This window comes from Macrobrachium rosenbergii, chromosome 3 (assembly GCF_040412425.1).
Source record: "Macrobrachium rosenbergii isolate ZJJX-2024 chromosome 3, ASM4041242v1, whole genome shotgun sequence".
In the NCBI taxonomy this organism is placed as follows: domain Eukaryota; kingdom Metazoa; phylum Arthropoda; class Malacostraca; order Decapoda; family Palaemonidae; genus Macrobrachium; species Macrobrachium rosenbergii.
The window spans coordinates 70,289,971-70,302,470 of NC_089743.1; the positions used below are offsets into that span (position 1 = coordinate 70,289,971).

Here is a 12,500-nt window from a genome sequence, read left to right on the forward strand (position 1 = left end):
ATGATTACTGATTGACTCACATTTCGCGAATCATAAAACATGACAGACAGACAGAGGGTTCACATTCTTTTAAAAATGTGGAAAGAATGCGACTAATGGAGTTACAACAGCTTTAGTTAGCGGGATAGAAAATGAATAAAGTGGTTTCAATGAATGCCAGACAGTAACACTGTTGCTTATTGACCACAGATGTCAATTAACTGGATAACTCTGATGCAGTTTGGGCATTTACTGTGTTATGACAAAAACTCTCATTAAGCTTTAAAACGACCGCAAAAAAAATCATATTATTAATACGAAAATGAATAAATTCTTATATTAGAAACTGAAGACCAAGACTGGTCCCTTAGAAAATGACAAGGTACTGCTACGGTTCCCGAGGAAAATAAGTTGTAAGATATGAACCTTGGATATGAACTGATAATATAAATGCTGCTAAATATATCTTTGCAGTTATCATTACAGTTATGAAAAAATGCTTCAATTATTCTTATTTCTCACTATCTCTCTCTACACACACACACACTCACAAACACACACACAAACATACACACACACACACATTAAATATATATATATATTAAATATGCGTGTCCGCGTACGCGCCTTTCTGTCAGTCTGAGCATGCGTGTATTTGCGTGAATATGATTATTTATGCTTTCATGAATTTATAAATTCTATGAAAATATCGCTAAAAAATCACTTATGAAGGAGAGGAATGATAATAGAGGGTTTGCATCTCTTAAAGAACATTAGAGAACAGGCTGTAGCAACCCGGGTAACTGCGGCTCTCCTATTTTTAACCTCGCAGTGTTCTTTACAGTCGCTCTTATGTGACGATGCTTCCACAGGCTTCGCGTTTTCGAAACAATGAGATAGGCTTATCGTATTAGCATCCCCAACCGGCACGTTTGTCACGTCTTTGAGTGTGTGTGTGTGTGTGTGTGTGTGCATATCATCTTGTCACAACTGAATTTTGGATTTTCATCTCCCAGCTTATTTCTTTTATCTGGCTGTAATTTGTGAAGGTTTCACTCATCGACCCTGTTTAGATTAATATCGTCGACTGAATGCGTGATTCCGTCAGGCGCCCTGTCGAACCTGTTGTCTTCGTTGAAAGATCATACATTCACCCGGGCTTTAATTCCCCCAGCCTTTCTCTTTACTCGACCATCGGTCTAGCCTAATTCCCAGAATGAAGAGTGAATTCCCGTGCTAATAAGTGATCAATTGAAACGTCGAACAAGCACAAATAATCAAGTTTAGAGCAGAAGCAAATTCATGTAATAAAAGTGCCGACAAAACTAGGTCTAACATGGTTTAGCATCGTTCCCTGAGTCACAAATGACGAGCGACATAGATTTCTACCGAGCAGACGAAGATAACTTTGATTTTAATGATCATCCAAATTTAAATGAAAAAGAATGCATAAATTCCGCTTTCTTATACTGACTTATGTGATTAAAACGCTACGTAATATTATTGACTTATTTCTAAGTTTTTGGAAGAGTTTTTCCTGAGATTAATTCAATATTTTCCAACATTTTGAGTGGGGAAAGTCAGTTCGTATCTCTGATATAGTACTGTGCATTTCAGCAAACCAAAGTCATGTCTAATATATCATCAACAAACTGCCATAAGGAAGATTATTGATAAAAGACCTTAGTTACAGACAGAGAAGAGAGAGAGAGAGAGAGAGAGAGAGAGAGAGAGAGAGAGAGAGAGAGAGAGAGAGAGAGAGAGATAAACATCCAGACAAAAAGAAAGATACATTCGATCAAGAAGCAGATGACCTTTATTTGCAATCACTTTCAAGGCAATTTTGTCGGCCAGAGAATTTAGGAACCTGTTCAGTCGCATAATAATAGAGACTTATGCCAATCAAAATCGGGGAGAGTTTAGTTTTGCGCGAATATCCAAGTCTTCACTCAGGTGGGGTGGGGATTACCACGTGGAAGCCCTGCCGATTTGATGGCATGCATTTTGACAGAGCAATGACACTCACGTCTAGTGTCTTTTTTTTTTTCTTTCCCTCTCTCTGTTCTTTTTTCTTTCTTTCTTTCGTTCTCTCCGCCCTAGCAACGACCCAACGACCCACGACGATTGACTTGGTATCTAAATCATTTACTAAATGTTAGAGAGCGCGCTCATTTTTTCCTCCCCGTCCGGCTTGGGAATCGTATAAAAGAGAGAGCAAGGTTCCCTGACTGTCTAGAGTAGCCTAACCTGTCTTGTAACTGGCATTAAATTAGGATGACATCAATTTTGACTTTTCTGAATTATATTTCCCGAACGCATTGCAACATTTTATGCCCATTCATACACGTCACCACAAAAGTCAGTTCGCGATAACGGTATTACAAAATGTTTTCTCACCACCTTCGGCTAAATCTACCAACAGCTTTAACGAGGCAGATGAATTTACGCGACTTTCTTGCTAGGCCCATGATCTCACTTTTGGGAATGGTTGGACGAGCAGTCCTGCAGCTTGCATGGGAGCACTGAACAAGGCGGGCGAATTTTATCTCGAAAGCTTATCTTCGAATTACTGCCGGAAACTGCACTCTAACGGAACGCTCCCGTATTTTTTTAACTCTGCGCAGTCTCTCTCTCTTTCTCTCTCTCTCTCTCAAGCCCAATTTAGTTGTAAATCCAGAGACAAGCCACACACCTATGATGAATCTTCTGTAAGATGTCATACAATTTCCCTTCATAATAACTACTGTATTATCTACTAGTCTTTGAAAGACATTATGTCCTGCCTTAATTCATTCATTTTGTAGTCGTTCACCAAAAAAAAGAAAAAAACAGAATTCTCAATAACGCGTTGGATCCGTGCTTTAATTTTTTTTTTTTTTTTTTTTGGGTGGGAGGAGGGCCTTATCAGTTGTTTATCAATGAAAGACATTAATCTTCGTTTACATAGCTTTGCGTCAAGTTTTTAAACGATGGAAGTTAACTACTGCATATCCATGAAATTTGGAATGACTTGGTATAGAAGAGTGTTTGGAACAAAGGTATTTTATGTCTTCAGGCTCTTCAGCACCTATGGATGAAGCAAGGTGACTGAGCAGAGAAAGGACAACCGATACAGATGCATATTCTAGATATAAGGAATTTAGCTGCAATAGGATGACTAATGTTCACTGATGATATCATGCTGACTGGGGCAAGTTATGAAAAGTTGCAAAAAAAAAAAATTATATATGAAAAAAAAGTTTAATAGTTTTTGCAAGAAAAGAAATTTGAAAGTAAATGGATGGTGAAAGAAGAGAAGTAGGTAGGTGATGTAGGTAAGTGATTCGTACAAGTATTCAAGAGTAAACATAATGGAAGATGGTCGAGTTCGATAAGATAGGTGGTGAGATACAGAACAAGTGAAGGAAGGTGTAAATGCAGCTGTTAACCCGTAGTCACCTCACAGAACGCAAACTGGGCTGCGCATGCGCGTGTGTTGTATCTAAATATATATACATACATATACAGTATGTATATAGTGTGTGTGTATATACTTATATATTTAGATATAAATATATATATATATATATATATATATATATATATATATACTGTATATAATATATATACAGTATATACTTGTATATTCAGGTATAACATATACACATGTGCAACTCAGTTTGTGTTCTGTGAGCTGACTACGTGGTTAACAACTGTCTTATTGTGATATCATGTGTTTGTGCGTGTGTGTGAGCGTGTTTGTGCTAATGGAAATGAGGAACTGGCTGGAGAGTTAAATTGTTCGAAAGTCATTACTATAATACGTTTGCTAGGTTTAGACTTAATTCCTATATTCTTTAAAATTTCCGTTATATTTCAAAGCCGAATATCACAGCACATTCTTCTTCTCCTTTTTCTTCATTCTTATTAATAATTGCCATCAAAATTATCATCGTTATCGTCATGAGCTGAGGTCTTCTTCTTTCCCTCTCAAACTTGCTTAAAGGTGTGACAACAGGTTCGTCTGCCATCCGTCCTTGACGCTTCACAAGTTTGCCGTCGATAATTCCTCAGAAGTCTGAGGATTTGAATAATAAATATCAGTCACGTAGTCTGAAGGATTTTATACGACAATACAAAATCGATGACTAATACTTACCGCAAAAGGAACAGAAAGTCATTTTGCTAAATGGTTTTTTTCTGAATTGTTTGATTGTGCTGTTTATATATATATAGCTTATATATATATATATATATATATATATATATATATATATATATATATATACATATATATATGTATGTGTGTGTGTAATGTGTAATGTATGTATGTATGTATGTATGTATATATATAAATATATGTCTATAACTGAATCACAAAAAATATGGAACGTGATGAATATATAAATAAAGACAAAATCCACCAAGGAAAGAGAAACAAATGAGCAGCACTCCAATGTTTCTATTTCCTTCGTGGATTTTGTCTTTATATATATACAGTATATACACATATAGACACACGTGCTTGTATGCAACTTAATAGTGTATGACAATATATTCAGCTAAGGCCACGGAAAATACAATAAGGAAGCACCAAGCAATTTCGTGTTATTTCTAACACATTTCCGAGGTACACTGTATCTCGAAAAAATGTATTGAAATAAAACAAAACCCTTGCTACTTCTTTTTTTTGTTTCGTGGCCTTAGCTGAATATATATATATATATATATATATATATATATATATATATATATATATATATATATATATATATATATATGCATACGTGTGTGTCTTACTTTCTCTTTGAAATAGCTTACTTTCAGATCTATTCAAAGCTAAATACCACTTGATTAGATCTATGTCAGGAATCTGTTTATGTTATCTGCTGACCTCAGCAGCAGTCAATACTTCATGAAAATTTTTGGGCTTTAATCATCCTTTGGATCAGGTGATTTATGAGAGCCTACAAGTTTCTTTCATTCATTCTTTTCCCTCTTAACTACTTCCATATATAGTTAACTTTACTAAGAATGATCATTCTGCGGACTATTCTTTAATGGCTTATCGCTAAAGCGTACACATAAAAAGTAAATGAATAAATAAATGCCGAACGATCTTTGCCCCGTCCACCTTAAATGAAAGATCTTTTGTGAAGCAGAATAACCGTCAAGTGCGGAAGTCGTAGTACCCACACTCGATTTTACGCTCATAACCGTTCAGAAAGTTTACCACAGGTGTGGAACGAGACTGGTATCATGAATCAGACGGGTCTAGAGGCACGATTACAGACTAGTAATTTTCATGAGGCACTGACCGCTGTTGGGGTCAACGGATACAGGAACAGATTCCTGAGAGAAATCTGATCAGCTGGAGGTCTGCCATTTGATAGATTTTAAGCCAGTTTACAGAGAAAGTTACTGACTGCATTACGTATGTATGCACTAGCGGATCCAGAAAAATTTCACTTGCGGGGCACCAATTTTCATTTTATATATATACAGTATGTATATATATATATATATATATATATATATATATATATATATATATATATATATATATTTCTAATAACATAAATAAATATAAAAATAAAAAATGATTAAAGAAATAATATATATATATATATATACAGTATATATATATATATTATATATATTATTTCTTTAATCGATTTTTTCCCTTTTTTATATTTATTTATGTTATTACTATCTAAATTTTCAATATTATCATTTATCATTAATTTTCATAGGGGCACGTGCCCAGGTGGACCCCCGGATCCGCTAGTGTATGTACTGTATGTGTATATGTATATATATATATATATATATATATATATATATATATATATGTGTGTGTGTGTGTGTGTGTGTGAGTGTGTGTGTCTGTATATGTATATATATATATATATATATATATATATATATATATATATATATATATATATATATATATATAAACATTAAGTTTCATTGCCTAATGGCCTTGAACGTCACTGGAAGTCGCTGGAGGGTACTATCGGGTGTACTAGCACTTAGGTACCAATCAATTTCTCACTTATAATTCCCCTTCAGTAATATTCCCGAATTAGCTCGAACTTGATTTTAAACGAAATTTGTAGTTCCTCATTGGACGGGTGGGTATCGTTCTCGGCTAGCACTCTGCTGGTTCCGCGTTCGATTCTCCGACCGGCCAATGAAAATTAGAGGAATTTATTTCTGGTGATAGAAATTTATTTCTCGTTATAATGTGGTTCGGATTCCACAATAAGCTGCAGGTCCTGTTGCTAGGCAACCAATTGGTTCTTAGCCACGTAAATAAATCTAACTCTTCGGCGAGCTCCTTCTAGGAGAGCTGTTAATCAGCCTAGTGGTCTGGTTAAACCAAGGTATACCCTAAACGAAATTTGTAGCTTAACGTTTGTTTGTAAATGTCACGGTGATGTATTAAAATATATGTATATATATGTATATATATATATATATATATATATACTGTATATGTATGTATGTATGTATATATGTATGTATGTATGAGTGTATGTCTATCATGCACTTGAGTACTGCCTATAAATAAATAGCACAATTATACAATGTAAAAAATATTCAGCAAAATACTGGTATATGTCAATTCCTCTACCGGTAAGTGGTAAGTATTAGTTCCATCGATTTTGTATTGTCAAGTAAAACCCTTTAGAACGCGTGTCAGGTGTTTATTATTCAGCCTTCTACGGAATCGAGAATCGGTCTTCATGTCGCTTTTCCAAGCACTGTAGATATTGTTTCTCATCGTTTAGTGAAAATTAAGTATTTAATTTCGAATTACCAAATCAAATCTATTTGAACAACACCATTTTCTCTTGCTTGTTTAGGATATGTCAGGAAAATATTTCCGTTTTTTGCAATGATTGTAAAATTAAACGTAGTGCAATATTCCTGCATCAAACGCTGAAAAGTCTTTAAAATAATTATTACATTAATTGTTGACTTGTGCTAAAATACATATAGTACGTATGTTTTTCATCTTTCTTCAGAGAAAACTGGTGTTTTATGTTCCTTAGGGACCAAAAGATTTTGAGAGCTGATGAATTTTCAGGGTTGGTAGTGTTGATGCTTGGTAAATGAACGAAAAGCTTTTGTATATTTTTACAGGCTTCCTGACTATGAGATTTTCTTGTAGACTCACAATATTCTATTAACAGTGCTATAATTTATGCGCACATCTCAGTTCCTTCAGTCGTTTTTGAAAATCAAAGTGAACATTGGTAAGGGCAGAGGAAACCCCGGCAATTCCTTGGGAAAGGATGTACATTTTCGCCTGTGGGGTAACGAGCTTAAACCAGCAGAACCCAGACCCTGCAAGGACAACCACATGTAGAACTCACTTCGGTTCTTCTTCCCTTCCTCCAAGGTTGAAAGGTGATCAAGTCTCCGGCGTGTGTTGGCTTTATCGAAGTGGGTAATATGTATAGGCTGGGCAAATGTTCGTTACATCCTATTACGTTGTATCCTGGTGTATTCTTCTTCTGACCCTGTAGGCTAACCTTTGAAGAGTCAAGTTTGGCGCTTAAGAAAGAGGATAATTTAATATAAAACTGAATGAAAGATAAATGATCAGATATTCTTCAAACATTCTATCATAGGTTTTGAATATATTTGCAAACAAACATCTCAGACGAATTTCTACAAAAGATTGCACATTCCAATTTCCCATTCTTAAGCATTTTCACGATACCTACAGTAATCGATTTGCTCTTATAAAAGGGCAGTAGCAAAGTACTAAAAGACAGAATCTATCACAAGAGTAACAATATAAAATTAATAATAGCCAATAATACCGTAACGATGTCAAATTAAATAAAAAACACCAATGTCTTGAGAGAAAATTTCTTTCTTTAGCTCAGTTTAACGCATTTCCATTAATATTGTAAAGATAACAAAGATAAGAAGCCAGAGAATAAGATAAAAAAAATCAGCAAAAAAAAACTTCAGTCACGAAGTCTTCCTGAGTTGGCAAAATATTTCAACTTACAGGGTTTCCAGAATTAAACGTGCAACAACTCAGGTTTTTAGCGAAACATACGCAGTCTCTCTCTCCAGTTTTGGGTGTGAAATGATAGTAATAATGATCATGATAACAGCGCAAAGAAATATCAACGTCTATAAGGCTACATGATAATAATGTTACCAGTACAAGCGTCGAGTGAAACGTCATCACACAACCAGTAAAAGGTTTTCCTAGACTCATAATATAAACTATCAGCCGTTGAAACCTCAGTCGTTCCATGTTAGATAACAATCATTCAGACTTACCAACATACATATATTTTTTGTCATATTTTCGAGTTCCATGTTATGTTTTGGTAGGTATTTTCTGGAATAAGAGCCCTGTGATTTTTCCACCATCATTTGCGTTTATCATAATTCCATAAATAGCTTAATATCCATGTTACCCAGTGCTTCCGTTGGATGGTTTAGAAGCAGACTGGTGCTTCCGTTGACTTTCAGATCGACTCAAAACTCTTATACATAATCAGTGCTTACCTGCTGTTAACGCCGGTGAATTGATAGCAGTTATACACTGCAGCAGAAATGGAGGAAGGGAGTAAGAGAAAAATATTCGAAAGATATCAATATTACAACCTAGGAACCTAATCAAAATGCACGATAGATGCAGAGAAAATTAATAACAGTTCAGTGTATTCTATGAACAAAAGTTTATGAAAAAGTAAATCTTTGGTAACTTATATATGCAATTAGGTCTCTCTCTCTCTCTCTCTCTCTCTCTCTCTCTCTCTCGTAGTGGGATGGATGCCAGGCCGACGCTCGATCCCTAGGCAAGGAAAGGACGACCTAGGAAAGTTCTATCTAATACATTATTTTTAAATATTGAATGAGGTGCTTGGTGGTCAGCTAATTGTTGTGGATCGGAGCCAGGGTGAAAACCGCACACACACTCATATTCCACTATATCTTATATAAAAAGGTTAGGTAGCTACGAAGTAATCCCTCAATCTGGTGGGTGGAACTCTTCCTCCATTATTCTCTCTCTCTCTCTCTCTCTCTCTCTCTCTCTCTCTCTCCGTGCATGAGCATTAGCAACATCAATATTCAGTGACATGCCGAGTTTTAAGAAGACACTTAAACCAACTGTAATAAAGTATTGAAAGTCACGTTAACAAAGTCTGCATCAAAGCATTTCCAACACAAAGTTTAAGCGCGAGCGTTTGGCTAAGTCAATAAATGGGAAATCAATGTGACGCAGTGATATTTAGCAAAAAATGATTAGTATAAAAAGAGAGATATGATTCCAGTTGTTAATAATTTCACAGGAATATGGATCATCCAGAGAATGGAAGTTAAATAAGCAATAAAGTTCATCTCTTGTGGCGATGGTGTTCTTCAGATGCTCTATGTGTCATTCACCTGTCATCCAGCGGAACAATAAAACTTTCCCTTTTCAAGATCACTTTCCTGCAAGACCAGATCCATCCGGATTAAGCCACGTAACCAAACCATTTTTATCGGTTAAGTTCTTATCTGAACAAGTCCTCAAAAAATTAACCAGTCGAAAGTTGAAGAGTCACTGTAGAAAGTATGAAAGGTCTTGTTAAGAATTCTTGATTATATGCGCTGTAAAATTATATAAATATTCTGGACTTTTCAGTAAGTAATATTAATAATAACATGACCAAAGAATCCTAAGCATTGGAACCAGACTGGAGTGATGACGGCAAACCAAAAGCCATTCACGGTGAATGTCCATCCAAGGAGGTCTGCAGCCTTATCTGCGGTGAAGGCAAAAGTGCGGAGAGATCCAGTCTCGCTTGAGCAAGGTTTTGTACCCCTTCGGTGCCACAACAAAGGCAACCAGACGCACGCAATCCACGTACAGAAGCAAATGCAAGGTCATGAAAAAGCAAGACAAATCGAAAGCGATCGTATATTTGCATTAAGTGAGCGTTCCCAGTCCCGCGGTGCGGCAGCTACATTCACTGGTTGCTACAGTGACTCGTGCCTGTAGAGTAGCGTGTTAGTTGAATATTTTATGGAATCAATATATGTCTGACAGGTTAAAAAAAAAGGCGGGAATTTTTAAACCAACTTATTGAAGAAAGTAGGCACAAACTTACGTTCTGTGTATGTGTGTTGTGCAATTGAAACCTCAAAATTTCAAGCGAATGTGCAATGCATTACTACCCTAAAGCAATTCTCCTTGTATTTGTAATTTACTTACATTTTTATCGTTTTATTTTTTAATTTGTTTTTTCTTTTGTTATAACTGATTTCTTCTTTCCGTATCTCCTATTACCTTCTGTTACTCCTTCCAAATCAACACCATATTCTTTAGGAGCTTGTATTGCAAGTTAGTGGCCCTTGTGGACTTATACGAATAGGTTCATCTTCTGAATAATAGTGATAATAATGTATGTATATATATATATATATATATATATATATATATATATATATAGCATACACACACATATATATACAGTATATATGTGTGCGTGTGTGTGTAACATCATTACAGACTCAAGCCTGAAGCCCTGTGCAGAAAATTTCAACAGCCTTAGCCACTTTATGTTACCTTAACTGGAGGTACATCGGCAGTAATGATTAACAACCCACGGAATCAGTGCATTGTTTGTCGCTATCTTCGAGGCACTTTTTTGCTTCACTGATGTGAAGGGTCTCCTGTTCCAGTGCTTCTTCCACCCTGTCTACCCAGCTTTCTTTCTCATGAACTCACAAACTGAATATCATGTCACCAGAGAATCGTCCTTTATTCTCTCCGCATGACCACCCTCTCAAAACACTCGCAAACAATGTTTTTCTGCTTTGCTTCCAAATATTATACTGCATCTTTGTCATACTTATACATTTAACTGCTTCAGCTACGACTTCTACAAAAATTAAGTCCCTCTCTGTATGTGTTCTTAAATAGTCTATCTGAAACTTAATCGACTGAGAGGGTGAAGGGCACTTGGCTACCAACTTTATCCTAAAAGTTTTGCTGATAACTGGGAGGTTAGATCCACATCATTTTCAGGGACATTTATAACGGAAATATATATATATATATATATATATATATATATATATATATATATATATATATATATATATATTAAATATTTTGAAAATAATGAACACATATATATATATATAGTATACAATTTTTCTCGTAGGGAATTTTTATTCAGTGCTGAAGTATTTGTGGCATTTCATATTATTTCAAGATTACAGTTCTCGGATTCCGAAACCATTTCTTTTAACAAGGCAAGGACAAAATTTATAGCTATTTTGTTTCATATACTATCTTTTGCGCAGCCAGTAGTCCCTGACTATCGTTATCTTAATAAATAACGAAAACATGACACAGTATAAATGCTAATACAGTAAAACTTTAAACTTGGAAAACAAGAATCCGAAAAATATTGAAAATTAATACAGAAATATGAATGTCCAGATAGGTTCACGAAACCAGTCTTCCTGCTCAGGTATGAGTCTCGATAGCTTAGCAAAGGAATTCCGCTATTCGTGGGCTACAATCGTTAAAACTATTTTTGATAAACACCTAAAGCCCCATCAATACAGAATTTACTAACTTGTTACGTATGAAGTATTACTCTAAATGATACACGCCAAAAGGACTTTTATGTATTTATTAATCTAGCATTACAGACATCACATTACATGATTACACACACACACACACACATATATATATATATATTACATATACATATATATATATATATATATATATATATACACATGTGTGTATGTATGTACCTGTATATACATATAGTAAAATGTATATATATATATATATATATATATATATATATATATATATATATATATATATATATATATATATACATATATACAATAGTAAATGTATATATATATATATATATATGCATATATTATATTATATATATATATATATATATATATATTGTGTACGTATTTATGAGCAATTTTTTACCCTTTCACTATGTCTCTCTTTCCGCGTGCGTGTGTGGTATGTGTTCGTGAGTGCATGTAGAACCTTAACTTTTACATACTTTACCCACGAGCTGCTTTCCCTTAAGTTCATTAACCTCCAACATTCGACTTTATTTTCAGATCATTTCACTCCTTTTGCTGGGCGTGATCGCTGTGACGGTATTCGCCCGTCCCGACGAGAGCCAGGGTCTTCAGAACGACAGCGAAGAAGAAGAAGAGAAGCGGCCATACAGCTTCGCCTGGGCTGCATCCCGGTATTACCATGGCATTCCAGACCGCGAGCATCAGGAACAGAGAGGAGAGGATGGCATTACGAGGGGAGTCTTCAGGTAAGCGTCAGTCCTCTGTCATTCTAAGTGCGTGCTTGCAAACATATATGCTTGTACAGTACAGTAAATCACATGGTCGTAGAAAGGTAGACCTGTGAGGTCAAGGAAAGGGGTTGAGACTAGAGATCTCACCGGTGAAGACTTGCGGGAAAGCTAGAACGCTGTACTTTTCTGACTCCACCCACTTTGAATTGA

The 12,500-nt window shown here is 35.3% G+C and overlaps 1 protein-coding gene across 2 annotated transcripts in view; it reads left to right on the forward strand.

Annotated features, from left to right (window-relative positions):
• Positions 1 to 12,500, forward strand: part of LOC136825342 (uncharacterized) — a 22,037-nt gene that overhangs the window by 5,106 nt on the left and 4,431 nt on the right. For both annotated transcript variants that reach the window (XM_067081579.1, XM_067081590.1), the window contains exon 2: positions 12,097 to 12,305. In XM_067081579.1, the coding sequence (XP_066937680.1) occupies positions 12,097 to 12,305 (209 nt within the window). The remainder of the gene's footprint in view (positions 1 to 12,096; positions 12,306 to 12,500) is intronic.